This window comes from Solenopsis invicta, chromosome 14, assembly GCF_016802725.1.
Source record: "Solenopsis invicta isolate M01_SB chromosome 14, UNIL_Sinv_3.0, whole genome shotgun sequence".
Classification (NCBI taxonomy): Eukaryota; Metazoa; Arthropoda; class Insecta; order Hymenoptera; family Formicidae; genus Solenopsis; species Solenopsis invicta.
In genome coordinates this window covers 4,392,293-4,407,421 of record NC_052677.1, presented here as the reverse complement: position 1 = coordinate 4,407,421, position 15,129 = coordinate 4,392,293, and the positions used below count along the sequence as shown (strand labels likewise).

Genomic DNA, 15,129 nt, shown 5'->3' with positions numbered 1-15,129 from the left:
CTCCCATCAACATTCTCCCCATTGCCCTACCTTTCCTATTTTTCCTTTTAGCTAGTTGCATTTTCCATTTAAATTTCCTTAGTAATCTTTCTTTTACTTTGTCCCAGCCTTTTCTCTCTATCCACGTTTCTGCTAACACTACCACATCCCATTCCGCAATCCTCCTCCAGAAATTTCCATCCTTGTTTCATACTCTTGCCACGTTCCAAAAAGCTATTTTTCTTACTCTTATCTCATTATCTCGTTCCTTATCTTGCCTTCCTTTTTTCCTAGCATTCCTTTTCCCCTCTACTCTCCTCTCCGCAATATTCTCCTCATTCTTCCTCAACCTGCCTACCTTTCCCGTTATCCTTTTTTTCCTTGCTCTTTTCCATTTACCCACTCTTTTCCTCTTCCCCTGAGTTTCTCATCACTCCGCTTTCTCTTTTCTTTCTCAATCTATTCCTCAAAGTTTCTCTCTCTTTATCCCAAATCCACCATTCACTTTCTATTCTTACCTTATTATTTCCTATGAACATCCTTGCCACCCTTACCTCCTCCGCTCTAGCCACCTCCTTCATTTTCCATCTGCTTTGCCTTTCTTTCTATGTTAAATCATCTTCTATCCATATTTTTTCCCCTTTTAACACCTTTTTTTTCATAACCTCCTTTTCTACCTCCGATTTCAATCTCACTACTGCCATTCCCCTCCATTCCTCTCTGCCTGCCTTAATCCTTTTCACCTCCTCTATCTTTACCTCCGCCCCAATTTTTTTAAATATTTTTCTCACTTTATTCTCCACTTTTCCTCCATTCTCCTTGTATCCCTTTAACATTACATTCTTTTTTTCTCTTATCTCTCTCTCCTCCCAAATCATTTCAATTTTCTTAAATTCTCTCCTTTATCCACAGCTCTCTTTCCCTTCTCTTTTTTCTCTTTCCCTACTCTCTAGTTTGTTGACTCTTTTTTCTAACCTCTTTATCCTTCTCCCCTCTTCATTTATTTTCAGCTCTTTCTCCTATTTTTTTTTCAGCTCTTCTATTCTTTTTTTCCATCTTACTCCTTTCTACCCTCCAATCCTCTTTCCTTTTTCTCATCCCTTTTAACTCTTTCACAATACCTCTCAAACTCTCCTCCATCTTCTCCCATTTCCTACTACACTCCTCCATCCACCCTCTTACCTCTCCCATCATCAACATCACTTCCCCATCCCTCTCCCTTCCTCCCCCTCTTGGCGGCGTTCTCGGTGTTTTTTTACTTCTCTTAAACTCATCCCTTGTATTTTTTTCTCAATTTCCTCTATTCTCTCCGTCATATCCGTTTTCCTTTTCCATAATTCCAGTATTCCCAAACTTCCACTGCGTTCTCTTCCCCCACCTCTCAATTCTTTTAATTCCCCCCTTTTCAATCCCTCCCTTACCTCTTTTTTCGCCTCTTCTATCAACACGGCTTCTATCAACATCTTGTCTTCATTCATCCTTCCTCCTACTTCTGCTCAGTTTCCACTTTATTTCCTTATAGCGTCTGCCAATTGGACAAACCGGCCGGAATACGTTTACGAACGCACTACCGTGCGTACTCGCCTTTACTCGCGCGCGCTTTGCCTCTCTTCTTTCCTCCCTACCTTACTCGCAGCTCTTTCACACTTCCTAACCTCTCAACCTCACGCACACTTTCACTCACTCTATCTCTTTCCACCCTTTACCACTCTCTCTCCGCACGCACTCCACCTCTCAGCTTTGACTACTCCGTCTTCTCACACACTCCACTCTCTCTCTCTCTCCGTCTTCCACTCTCTGCCTCTATCCAAATGTCACTAATACTGCTCACTTCTTTGCTTAATTGCTCCGGAAACGGAAGTCCATGACAGGATTATGAGTAGAATAAGTTTTGTTTCTTGATTTACAATTGGTTGCACTAATTTATTTATCATAGAGTTTACAATAAACATTAACAGGCTTTTATAAGCTGATATAGAAAACAGATAGAGCGCTTGTACGCCGTATGCATTATGCAACGCGACGGTAGTTGCGTCAGAATGAGAATGATGGAATACACACACGCTTCACGACAATGGGTGCGTACGAGCGCGAACGAGAGAGTCCTGCACGTTCCGCGACGTTGGTTGCGGGCGAGCACTAGTACTTGGACTTGCACTTCTTCGGGAGTGTGATCCCACAAACGAATGCTCCGATTTGATTCGGAAATTATTTTTTCTAATGCGAGGCTGATTATGCTTTTGCACCGGAGCATTTCTTACGACCAACTGTGTGATTTCGGAGCTCTGAGCACGCGTAGGAATTCGAGAAAATCGGGGGGGGGCCTAATCAGAGCAAATTACTCTGAACTGGCGATTTATGGTTCCTCGTGTTTACGCATTCCTGCCTGCCTAGAATTTGATTTGAAACCCGAAAACTGCTATGCTGTACAGCTCTAAATGAGCTTTTGAAATATTATTTGCGAAATTTCTCCGTGGAAGTTTCTTTCTGTTTTCAGCGTTGCAATTTAAATAACAGATTTCAGTCTTTGCGATTTGCTTTAACGTTCAATCTTCAACACTATGCTATTTATTTTCTGAAAAAATTTACCCTTTATACCGCTTCTACATTTATACCAAATTTCATTAAAATTGGAATTTTAATGCAATAAATAATCTGTAAATAAGAAGTGAATTTTTGAAAAACATTTTTTTTAGTAAATGAATAAAGTAGTTAAATAAATATCTGTACTGTAAAACTTTGGTATAAAACATTTTTTAATATTTGACTTACGAGATATACATTGAAAAAATAGTAAACGTCTCTTTATTTTTGAAGGATGGTTTACTCCTTCAAATTGTTTTTAGTCACAATTAAAAATTTCTAAATTCATGTATTTATTCCCTTTACATTTATGCTAAGTTTAATTAAAATCTGAATTTCTCATTTTGCGAAGTTCCTTTGTGAGTTTACATAATTTTATTATAGACGTATTCTGGTACCCTCACTATTCTATGTTTCTAATTAAATTTTTTTTTTTTAGACCGAGATAAAGAACGAAGAATCAGCAGCATCATTAGTAAATACATCATCATCAGATAATAACAACAGTATTGAGAAAAATCTTAATTCTATTAGCGGCAGTCGAAACGAGGAAAACCAAGTTGACACAGTCAAGGATCCAGTGGAACAGCAGAAAAAGAGAAATACCTCAAAAATTTCAAGAAACCTTCGTAGTCAGCAACAGCAACAACAAGCTTCCAAGTATAATGACGAAAGTGTGGAAAGAAATGTACAAGATATTCAAGGTACAGAATTATTACCGACAAACCGTTGGCTTAGAAGCAGGCAAAGCGCAGATTCGTCTGCGATAGATGACGAAGAGATTCCGATTGCAAATAGATTAAGGAGTCACGATAATGTAGAAAATAACATCAATATGCGCTCTGTGAATAATATCAGTAATAATAGCAACGAGAACTCGGACAAGCAGAGCAGTACAAAGCAGCAGCAACAACAGGATTTGTCGACAATTCAATTACCGACTTCAGCCTTGAATAAATTATTGACAATTGTTTCTAGTTCTCCCGATATCGATGTTTCTGTAAAGGAGACAAGAAATCGAAATAACGATGCAGAGGATATTAGCTTTACTGTAGAATTGTGTAAGAAACAAAATGATGAGGTGTCGACGGCGCGAGCGCGAGTCTTTCCTGATCAAGGTTACTGTTTAGTCGATACGGCGATCATAAGTCTGCTGCAAAGCGAAAATAGCGCGGAAGTGAACGGCATTGTCAATAGCATTCTTAACAGCACATCAGCGAAGAGCAATAGTGCGGTGGTGAAGTTAAAAGACTTAGCGGAGTTAGAGCAGCGATTAGAAGCCGCGCAGAATCCGGAGGAGCTTTTCAAGATCGATGGCGAGGAAATTAAGGTGGACGATAATGTGGAACACATCGTAAATGGAGCGCAGAACGGTTACGCGTGTAAGCTCTGTCGAAAATTCTACGAGCGCCGCGACAAATGTACAGTCCACGTGAAAACACACCTTGGTATTAAGCAATACACGTGCGTTGTCTGTAATGCTAAGTTTGTTTGCAAATCTGATGTAATGAAACACATTCGATGTTCTCACACTAATCCCAGGCCCATACAATGTCCTAAATGTCCTAAGCGATTTAAATCTAAATTTTATCTGGCTGAACATGACAATGTTCATAAAGGTGTGCGGCCGTACAGTTGTACGAACTGCGGACAAAGTTATCATCACAAGGTCTCGTTGCAGATTCACATGAAGTCACATCTGCCGCCGCAGAATCTAGCTTGCGAATATTGCGGCAAAGTTTTTCCGTTTCGCACACGATTGCTCGGTCACATTGCGAGCGTTCATATGAAGAAACGACGCAATTTTCGTTGTCGCTTTTGTTACAATCTGTATTCAAGTCTAGCGGTGCTGAACGAGCATATCAAAACTCGTCACGCGACCACGTACACATGTGACACGTGTGGCAAGACCTTCAAAGTCGCTTCTAAGTACAAGGCGCATGTGCTACAGCATTCCAATCCCAAACCATTTGTGTGCAATGTTTGCAACAATCGTTACGCGTCTAAAGCATTTCTCAATGAACATCTGTTGAAGCATGAAGGTTTACGCAAACACGTATGTCAAGAATGCGGTGCGAGTTTTGCGCAAGCGAGTCATCTAGCTGCTCATCGCCACGTACACGGAGAGAAAACGCACGTGTGCCCAGAATGTGGTAAAAAGTTCAATCGTCGCGACAACATGAAGGTGCATCGGAAACGACATTTCGATGAGAAAAAGACTGGACCGGCTAACAAGCAAAAAGTCACTTCCAACAATAACAACCTAATCGCTACATCCGCTAACGAGAAATAACAATGAAACTCACAATCACAATAGATAATCACCAGAGAACAGAAAAGACTATAGAGATCTGTACAGATCTCTTAATAGATTGGACCAGAATTTGCGAAGAAGATTCGAGGAAAGAAGATTCCGAGATTGAATACTTAACAAAAGTATTTCGGTAGAAGATTGCTCAAAGACGACAGCTTTTTTGCATATATAATTGGTGCTTCGAAGAATTCCAAATGTCATTCCTAATGTTCCTTAGCAAAGTACAGCCGAACTTTCTCTTCCTCGTTCTTAACACGTCGGGACCAATCATTCTATAAACTTTTCCTTTGATCTTATTCTTATTTTAATACTACATTATATAGAATGAAAATATTGACTACGTTTACGTACAGCAACATTAATCTGGATTGGTAACAACAGTAGTTATAACTGTTAACTTTTATAACTCCTTAATTACTCTTTCTATATTGTGTTATCCAATTAATAATTGACATTGCTTGTATTGGCTACATGAAAAAAAAAATCGTGTTAACGAAACGTGAATAATACATAAATAATTCAAATAAATATAATCTTGAAATTTATGGCATAACCTTGCATAGATTTAGATCTTATCATAAAATGTAATCTAAAATGTGTAAACGAGAGTTTATATTAGTACTAATAACATCAGTATAGACGTGGACTGTGTTACACATTGTTAATTGAGTTTAATAATATCCGCATTTATAACATATTTACGCGTAAAATATAATTTACATTACGTGTAAACTATGTTTCACGTCATTTATGTAAACAATAATTAATGGATCATAGAAGATTTATATTCTATTCATTGAGAGGACTACTCGGATGAAAACTCCATTTTGCGCAGACTCTACTTAACAAGACTGTTGAGAAGCTCCTTCTCCCTCTGTTCGCACAGACCTATATAGTCTCGTAATGTCAACGAGTTCAAGTGCATGGCATTAAAAGAAATTATAATTATTATATTAAATGTTATAATGGAAGGAGAATTAAATTTAATTCTTGAGCTCTATTTTTGAGAGAAGTGTTATGATGGAAGGAAAATTAAATGTCGAAGTGCCTTTAACCTCATCTCCTACGAAGAAAAACAAGAAAGGTCTGAAGAACGTACGTTCTCAATCAAATCAAGTTAACTTCACGGAGTTGTGTGTTCGTCTGACATCACTATGGAGGCCGGGAAAGAAGAACAGCGAGGTGTAGTGCGGTGTTTAACTGCGGATGAGCTGTTAAGAAGTGCAATTCAAGCCCAAATGTCTGCTGAGTATAGCGAACACAATATCACGTGCGCGTGTGTTTGCGTGAAACGAATTCGAGAAAATCGGCCTCCATAGTGATGTGGGTCGAACACACGACGCGCTGACCTCACTTCAACCACGTCTAACAAACAAATGACAGCGGTGAATATTTGCGCCGTTCTCCCCTAAATTCCCAATACAGGTCACGTCCATGAACACAGAAAAGGTTACCAACGTCCGTACCATATTTGTTATACAGTCTGTTTTGTTTTCATTTGACTGACCCTAATAATTGCTTTGTCTACATGAAAAAGATTTGTGCAAACATAACGTAAATAATTCACAAATAATTCATGTAAATGTTTGAAGTTTACGGCACATTGATGACAGCACATGACAAATATATTACATATTTCATTTCGGTTACCATTTATCATTAATACAGATTTTATCTTTGGAAATAAAGTCATGGAATGTTCAGGTAGTCATCAATATAATGTGGTATGATTGTGAACAGTTTTGAAGAGTCAAAGATTTCAAATAGATTTTCTCCTCCAATATCTCAAGCAATTAAAAAATATTCTGTTAAACCTTGTGTCCACGAATGCGATCAAGTTGACGATACAAATGCTTCGAAGCATTTGTAGCATCATATTGACCGCATTCTACATGTGCAAGAATTTAGTTTGAAATCTCAGACAGAATTGACCAATCGCATTTGAATAAATGGTCAACTGGCTAATGCAATTGATTAATTCTTCTTCTATTTGAAATCTCAACTTTAACACTCTCGGACCATTTTTAATACTCTTGATACAAAGCTTTAGAAGAAATGTACAACATGGGTGATTAGCTGGCGTTTATATTTTACATTATAATTGCGGATATTGTCGAACTCGATTAAAAATGACATGTAAACATAGTTATAGATTTATAAATTTTGTTATAAAGGAACGTATAAACGCTAAATAATTTGTTATACTTGTATTACGCAACTTAAAATTATGAAAAATATTTAACATCACATATTTAAGAGGGTATTCCAATGTGAAGGACCATTTTCAAAAGTTATTTACGAATTTTTGTTTTGAAAACATTTAAGATATTGGCATTATAGATACGTGTTTATTACGTCTTTAAAAAAATAAAAATTTAATTTTTAGTTATTAACATATAAAATGGTTATTTATGAATACAGCGTGATTAAAAAATCTTGTTTATTGTCTAGAGATTACGTTTTTCATGTTTTGAAATCCCAGATTTATTTTAATCTACACAAATGTGGTTACCGTGGAACTAAAATAAATAATTTATTGCAATGTGGAGCAAAATGACAATTGATTAAAAAAATAAAGCAAAATTTTGCAATTTTTTAAACTTGTGCAAACTGTAAAAGAAACTTTTTAAGATATTAAAAAAGAATCCTAATTTTAACCATAACAATAAATACTACGAAAATTTAGTTTTAAGACAGAATTTAATCGATTCAATAATTTGAGAAAAGTCTAACAAAGTTATAAAATATGGATTTGAGAAAAAGTTTTACAAAGGTATATAAAAAGAATTATCTTATTTTGCTATACCAGGCTCGTAAAATACATGTTCCTCTTTCTTTTTCGGTTTATTGTTTTGGGGATGAAGAAAAAGATTGATTTTAATTATTGTACTAACAAATTAATAAAGATCTTGTGCGTTATACACGCATTGTTTAGCTCATATACTACTTGTTTCAAAACATGAAAACAACGACAAACTTTCAATTTACAGGCTTATTCTTAATTTTACAGGCTTATTCTTAAATTTTACAGGCTTATTCTATAATAATATAAAGATTGAAAAACTAATTAAATAATTTTTTGATCCATCAAATTAAAATATCCCTTAATTTCACTGAAAACACAGGAATAACTATAATAAAATAACACCTTTTCCTGTGTAGACGAGCATGCGTTTTAAAAAGTTATAACTATAAATGTTACTAATCTTTTATATACGAGCGACTCTTCTTAAGATCATCCCTTTTAATTTTGTAAATTGTTCAATTTTTATAAAATTTTTATAAATAAATAATTTTATATTTTACTTTAATTTGAGGTTAAAAGTAAATTTAAAATGTGAAATCTAATATGGCAGGCAAACTTAAAAAAAAAAATATTGTAAAACTTGATTTCAGGGAATCTTTTTAATGTTGCTAACAGCGTTTTTTGTAATTTTCAAAAAATGCGCTACTTTAAAGTGCTGTGCTTAGATAACTTTAAATCATTTAAATAATGATACAATATAAATGTAAACGTGTCTTACATAAGATAAAGGTGATTTAATTTTAAATTTAGCTAGATATAAAATAAAATTATATATCATTTTATTTAGAGGATTAAAATAATAACTATTAGGCAAAATTTAGGATATAAGAATTTGTTAATCTTTATTTTTCCTGACTAGTCGGTCAAGAATTCTGCGTTGACAATGGTGATGTATTGCAATAAAAATTAGAACTAATAGATGTGAAACGTATTGATGATGAAATTTTGTCATGCATGTCATTTCGTTATTATTGTGTTTTATTGTGAAAATATGATTTGTCTTGTTTTTACCAAATTCGTAAAAATAGGCTGCAAGTAAAGTTACTTTTGAATATTTTGTACATAAAAACGCATTTTTTATCCCTTTCAGTAGTTGCTCGTTTATGCACGCATAGTAAGGTCTTGAATAGAACTTTACGTGCTTTTTACGACTATTTATTGATTGTCAAGAGAGAAAAGAAATAGTTAAGGCCCATTTTTATAAGTGTTTTAAAGCAATGTTATTATTTTGTTTTATCCAAATTTTCTTTATTTTTCAAATAGCATGCAAGAAACTTTTATCTGATTTCTTGCTTATGACGTCACGATTTCAATGTGGCCACAGCGACTAGGCAGGAACCTTAAAGAAGGAGAGTTTTTCAAATAATTTAATCTGACAAAAATATTCCTTTTTTGAATCAATATGCAAATAAAAATTAAGTGGAAAAATATAAAGAGAATATATGACCCAATATAATGACTGACAAAGTGTCTTATAAAAGTTTTCAAACCACTTGTAGTTTTGGGGTATTTTTTATATTGTTCTGTTTTTTATTTATGAAATTTGTTGTTATTATTTAGATAAATTAGAATCTGTTAGGATAAATAGTAATCTAAGGTTTTGAGGACAATATTTTATTCTGGTTATTGTTCACATTAACTTAGACAATTTAAAAAGGAACACTTCTTTTATTTAAGATAAAGATGAAACTAATACATTCTAATATAATCTAGATAAAGATAAGATAAAACCATTCCTTCATCTAGATAATTTTATAATGGCAAATATTGTTTGAAACTTATTCTAAGTAAGTTTATAAACGTATAAACTTTCAAACTGATTATGAGTTTTATGACACAAATTTCTTCTTTATTGAAGAATTCTATCGTTTTATATCTTCCAATTATATTTAAATTCAGCGAGCCCAAAATTTCCTTAAAATCGAGTTTTATGATAGATTTTTTTTTTAAATTTTGTCTGCCATATCAAATTTTTAATCTAAAAACTTGAAGCCAATATTGAATTCAGCAATTTCAGAAACCATCAGAAAAGGTCTTCCATAAGTGACTTTGTTAGAAAAGTCTCATCCTCAAAGGGTTAATGGTGATGTGTAAACATAGTTATTGACAAGTAATGATATATACATGATTTTTGTTATTACATTTATTTTTTTATTTTATGTATAATCACTTAATTACGTATTTATACAGCAAGTGTAAAATAATGAAGGAATAGTGTAAGAAAATTTGTTAAAAATACAAACGACTTCAACAGATTTTTCAAGTTAAAAAGTAATTATTATTTTATTAAAAAGTATTTTAGTATTAGGTTAGCAAATAAAAAAAAATTGTTCGACTTAAAAAAAAAACAATTTCAATATTTTAAACAAAGAGTTAATTAGTATGAATCTGCGCCGAAGCAAAAATTGAACAAACTTATTTGCCAACCTAATACCACAAGACTTCAAATGATATTAATTTTATAGTCTCCCATGACAGGATTTTTTTTGGAGAATTTTTTTGGAGATTAGTTGATATATATTTGCCATGATTTAAAATTAAAAAATTAATTGAAAACTAAACGTACATATATGTGTTCCTCAAGAAGTCAAGAATACGAAGATTAAGAATAGAGTGATTATAATAACAGTGAAACATTTTTTCTATAAGCATTAAATTTTAGTATTATTTTTTACAAAGGTTACACTAATTTTCTTTTGTTCATAAATAATTGTAATTTTGCGATATTTTTTTTCTTAATAATTGAGATTACCAAGTTTGGAATCATTAGACTACTATAATCTTCTCATTCAAGCGTTTATGTAGTAAAGATCGAGTATGTATACTGAAACATAATTTAGTTTAGTTTGTAATAATGTACGTCTGTTTTATAATACTTCTTTTTTGAATACCGCAATACTTCACGAAATGTTTACCATATTCTGTAATATAGACAGTGCATTCATCGAAGTACGGCCAAAAGTATGATTATTTGAGTAATGCATAGGTATGTGTGCATGTATACATTTGTGCGTATGTGAGGAATAGGGCTTCCAAAATTACTAATTTTGTAACAAGGGTGATGAATATTTTCTATATGCCTTTACAAATATCCTTATACAGCTTAGAAAGGTTGCAGAAACATTGCACAAATATTTCATTGCAACATTGTAAACATGTTGTAAGATGTTGCTATGACATTGTAACAACGATCCATTTTTACAAATATTTCAATACAATATTGCAGCAATATCACAAAATAATGTTAATAATGTATTTTTAACATTTTGTAATGTCATGATAATTAAAGAATTTTTAATTTGGTTTTTTTTTAATTTTGGCATTTATGTATATTTTGAGATTGTTCGTGATTTGAATACTGTAATTTTTAGTGCATTAGAATGACATTAAATGAACAAGGGTTTATAAGATTGACTTTTAACCCCACATCGACTCAATTTTCATTAGAATATTAGATGAAGTGAGTAAGGCAAGAAGAAACATGATTTCTAAACGAAAAAATAAGATCATGTGGAAGGGGGAGTACATAATATACAAAAATGTTAATGTTGATTGTTTATAGGAAATCGCGTTTACTATTACGAGTAAAATGTGAAGTATCGAAACCAAATTATACTTCTATGAGTCTTATGACAATTTTAGACGCACAAATTATGCTGTATTGATTAACAGTAGATTAATTTTGCAACATCAACTTAAACGACAAAATTCCTCCAGTTTTGTACGATTTAATGAGATTCAAACGCATATTGAGGCAAATGCAGGAAATATAACTTAGCACTTATATATTTGTGTCACTATTTCAGAAGAATGTTTGGTTAATACGAAGTTGATTAAACTATGGGCTGGTACAGTAACATGAGCTTTAATCCCTCAGGTACGGATTTACAGAAACAAGTGCAAGACGAGTCTCGGTTGTCAAATGTATCCAGGGGGTTAATGATAAACACATTTTTTAAACGATTTAACGGAATTTAAATGTACATAATATATTGAGACAAATGCAAGAAAAATAACAACTTGGCATTTGTACGTCATTCATTCGTGTCATTATGTCAGAACTGTCAGAATGCTTGGTTAATATGGCATGATTAAACTATGGGCCAGTTAAGCAACAAGAATTTACATTCGAAGTAAAGTCAAATTCGAAGCGACTCGTGAATAGTATTGTCAATACGCGCCAGAATAATTATCGAATGGATGTCGTGCTCACGTTGCTTCAGTATTATGATATTTGACTTCTACAGATATTTAAATCAAAGACATTGAAGTTGCAGTGCGTTTCAAGATTATGTTGTAGAGACTGTATTTTAGTCTGATGATGATTCTGCATCAGATGTCGAACAAAATAATTTGCACAATTTTCACACGATTTAATGGTATTCAAATGCATATTGAGGTAAATGATATCTCGAATGCTAAGATACGAGTGCTAAGTTGTTATTTTTCCTGCATTTGTCTTAATAAGCGTATGAATTCTATTTATTATAATGAAAATCATAAAATTTTAAAATCATGTTCTATCGGCCCATAGTTTAATCAACGCCATATTAATCTCTATAAGCGCTTCAATATTTCTAAAATATACGAATGTTATTAAAAATTAATATTATAGAAATGTTGCATTAACGTTATGTATATGTCCGTTTTATATAATTCGTGGTATACTTCTCATGTCTTATTCACTTTATATAATATTCCAATGAAAATTAATTGAGTCACTGTAGGACTGAAAATCGCCTTTATGAATCCTGGTCCTTTAATATTAAAACTTTAGAAATACAGAATTAGTAATTAAGTTGTACTTTGGTTCGAAAAATTTCTTTAATTGCATAATTATCAAATATTTTCAAAAATAACTGCACATACCAAAATTGTAAGTTTAATGAATCAGAAAATGCTTACACAATTATACATAAAATCGTAAAGCTTTATTTTTACAATATGTTTAAGATTTTGCTGCAACATCATTAAAATTACATTGCATATCCATATTTTAACGTTTCTGAAATAATGCAATATGCAAGATTGCATTGTAGGTGCAAAGTTCTGTGCTGTATGAGTTTTGTTCATGAAAAAATTGCAACGACAATTTCAATATCTTTTGGAGTACATTTTACACGATAATTGTTATATTACAACTAAAAAAAGAGTGTTAAACATTTAAAGTATTATGTATTTTATAAAAAGTATTTTACTTACATACATATTATTTAGAGACCTATGAAAGAAAGTATAGCATTCAAGTGCCTTCATTCAGGTTTTTGATGTTGTAAAGTGATATACAAAGGTGAACTGTTTGCGATTAATAGAAGATGTATTATGATGGTTTAGAAGAATAAATGGCGGCAGCAAGAACAGATGTTTTAAGTTACGAGTTAAGAGATATACACTTTCTAGCGTGCGATTATGAACTATTGTATAATTAGAGCGCTCATAATTATTATAAGTAGGTATTTATATATGATTAACTATATATTAAAAGATTTTTCCTATAGTTTTGCGAAGTGATCAGTAATATGAACTATTTTATATGTATATGCGTAAAGTAGGAGCTAATGTATATGTATAATTAGAAGACAATACTCCTTTCCTTGGTTATTGAAGATGTCTATGTGTTAATTACAAGATGCAAATATGTAATTTTAAACACATTCACGCGCACCATAATTGTTTTTTTGTAAATTCTATGTAGTTTTCTATTTGATGGAATAATTTACATAGAAATTCACCAATTAAAAAAAAACAAATTACAAAAATTTTTTTTGGACATAAATATAAAAGTAATAAAGGAAAGAAGTAAAGTACAAAAATAATACATTATTTAAAGATATATAAAACTATATTAAAATATCAGTTTAGCATTAGATTAGGCACGTAATTTATCCTTAAAAAAAATTTATCCGTTATTAAGCAATTCATTTTGCAACCTTCCAATAAAAGCTTTTTAAGAGTATGCAGAAAATCTTTTATACGAATCTGTAAAAATTGTATTGTAGCAGATTGAATATATATTCTTGTATGATGAGAGAGAAAGTAGAAAAGAGGATCAAATTGAATACATTTTGATATAATTATTTTAAAAACAAGTATATTTAATTTTTTAAATATTTTAGTTATAAAATGTGTCCTTTTCTACGTGAAGTTTCCCACTTTTCAAATAACCCGAGATTGTGCAGTCTAAAGGTTGATTTATGCCGGAACCGATAATTAATTAGCCAATCATAATCGATTTATAGAAGAATAATCGACTATAATTGGTTAATTTCTTGCCGGTTCCGGCATAAGTTAGCGATTATTGCCTGCATAAACCAACCTTCAGGGACCGTATTCTTGAAAAATAACGTATACGAAACTATACGAAAATACTATAATATACGTTACATATATTATAGAGTTTCTTAGTATTTTGTGATATTTTTCAATAGGCCCCCTAAACTGTTGACAGTTTCGAAACTTTTGACCTATCACGGAATTAGCATCTTAACGTAGTCACGTGACTGCTCGTGACTCCTTTTACGTTACTACCACGGAGTGAGAAGGGAGCAGTTTAAACTTAAAACGGAAAATAGTAGAAAATTTGATCCCGATTTCGGATTCGTCTAAATCATTGTAAGAAGTTTTGATGGGGTCAATCATGTAATTTCATATGAAACTTCCCAGATAACAAAATGCGCACATAGTGAGTTCACGGAGCGCGCATGCTGTGCGGATTATCCGCACGGTGTAAGCTCACGGTATCCGACAGATGCGTCATCATATGAGAATCATATCGGTTCAAAGAGATTATATCGGTCGCATGCGTGCGAGCGATATGAACCTCAAATGTATTTTCCAAATGAGACTCATATTGCTCGCATGCATGAATACGATACACAAAAATTCTAATTATTGCCCATTTTTTTGTCTCAATTAGCACACAATATTTAAAAAATGTTTTTAAAAACATTTTGAAAACTTTTGCAATAAAAAAATTTTTCAAAAACGTTAAAATTAATGGATCCATGCCCCTTTTTACATTAAACAAATTTTTTTTTTAATATTGAGGTTTTTTTTTAAGATTTTTTTCCGAAATTTCCACGCGGTCACCCATCTTAGTTGCGACCCCGGTGAACGTTGCTTGATCTCTATGATCATTGCAAACTCATCCCTCGTGATAATTTGTAAACACCTTGTGCTAATACATGTACATCACTGATAGATCAGATCAATATATATATGTATACATGTGTGTGTGCGTGCGTGCGTGCGTGCGTGCGTGCGTGCGTGCGTGCGTGCGTGCGTGCGTGCGTGCGTGCGTGCGTGCGTGCGTGCGTGCGTGCGTGCGTGCGTGCGTGCGTGCGTGCGTGCGTGCGTGCGTGCGTGCGTGCGTGCGTGCGTGCGTGCGTGCGTGCGTGCGTGCGTGCGTGCGTGCGTGCGTGCGTGCGTGCGTGCGTGCGTGCGTGCG

At 33.1% G+C, this 15,129-nt stretch overlaps 1 protein-coding gene across 2 annotated transcripts in view; it reads left to right on the top strand.

The window, feature by feature from the left end:
• LOC113005188 (zinc finger protein 41) overlaps window positions 1–13,768 on the top strand; it is a 111,045-nt gene extending 97,277 nt beyond the window's left edge. For both annotated transcript variants that reach the window (XM_039457595.1, XM_039457594.1), the window contains one exon: window positions 3,002–13,768. In XM_039457595.1, the coding sequence (XP_039313529.1) occupies window positions 3,002–4,855 (1,854 nt within the window). In that variant the 3' untranslated portion in view covers window positions 4,856–13,768. The remainder of the gene's footprint in view (window positions 1–3,001) is intronic.
• Window positions 13,769–15,129: the final 1,361 nt, after the last annotated feature.